The sequence below is a fragment of the Galeopterus variegatus genome, unplaced genomic scaffold (assembly GCF_000696425.1).
Source record: "Galeopterus variegatus unplaced genomic scaffold, G_variegatus-3.0.2 Scaffold91842, whole genome shotgun sequence".
Classification (NCBI taxonomy): Eukaryota; Metazoa; Chordata; class Mammalia; order Dermoptera; family Cynocephalidae; genus Galeopterus; species Galeopterus variegatus.
This window is the reverse complement of record NW_007817953.1, coordinates 1-886: the sequence shown is the minus strand read 5'-3', so window position 1 is coordinate 886 and position 886 is coordinate 1. Positions and strand designations below refer to the sequence as shown.

Sequence of the window (886 nt, the reverse complement as noted above, 5' to 3'; positions counted from 1 at the left end):
GTTGACTAGAATAACTTCCCATCCTGGAAATAAAGTCAGACGACGTATATTTGAGGAGCGGTTGGAGAAGCCCCACCAAATCAGTGCCTATAATAGACTGCAGGCACTCCAGGCCTGCAGCGGTGGAGACCGTTTAAGTCCATTTAGTTTTGCAAATGCTTTAGAAATAATTGCAATGAGAATTCCAGGTGAATCTCTGAGCCAAAGTGGTAGTGGAGGTTTGCACTCTCATCCCCAGTCCACCCCCGTCCAGTCTTCAAATTGGGCAGAGAGGATCCCGAGAAGTGATCTTCATCTCCCGCCGTCCTTGTACAGCCGAGAGATAACTTATGCAGACATCCGTAGACAGAGGCGGAAAGTAAAGAAAGCAAGGGAGAGACTGGCAGAGGCCTTGAGGGCAGACAGGCTGGCCAGCGAGGCAGAGAGAATGAGGAGCCAAATGAAGACCTGAAAAGTCGATGAAAAATAGAAAAAAGTAGTACTTCAGAGTCCAGGACCTGAAGTCGATGAAAAATAGAAAAAAGCAGTACTTCAGAGTCCACTGATGCGGTCCTTGGGAAGTGACTCACCATGTACAATCCTGACTTTTACTTGCCTGTCATTTAACGTCCAGCTTTCTTTGTTCTCTGAACTGTGACACTTTGTTGCATCCAAATTAGTCTTTATTAAACGCTTCTGAAAGACACAACGTATGAAGAGTTGATGATTTGGGGGTGAGAAATTTGCTTTCATGAGCAGACTCGGTGCTGCCCACAGCCTCGCCCCTGCCCACAGCCCGCACCAGGAACCAGTCTCCACCCGCTTGGCTCCACACTCCAGGCTTCGTGCCTCCCCCTGAACTGGTCTCCATACGCAGTCAGACCCGCCCTCCAGGCCTGGTGCCCCC

The 886-nt window shown here is 49.7% G+C and overlaps 1 protein-coding gene across 1 annotated transcript; it reads left to right on the top strand.

Annotated features, from left to right (window-relative positions):
- Positions 1-7: 7 nt before the first annotated feature.
- LOC103584723 (putative methyl-CpG-binding domain protein 3-like 5) lies at positions 8-451 on the top strand (the record flags this gene model as incomplete). The annotated part of the gene is made up of 2 exons (XM_008565616.1): positions 8-122; positions 270-451. Coding segments are annotated over 2 exons (297 nt in total), but the record flags the coding sequence as incomplete, so codon positions are not given.
- Between the last annotated feature and the right edge of the window lie 435 nt (positions 452-886).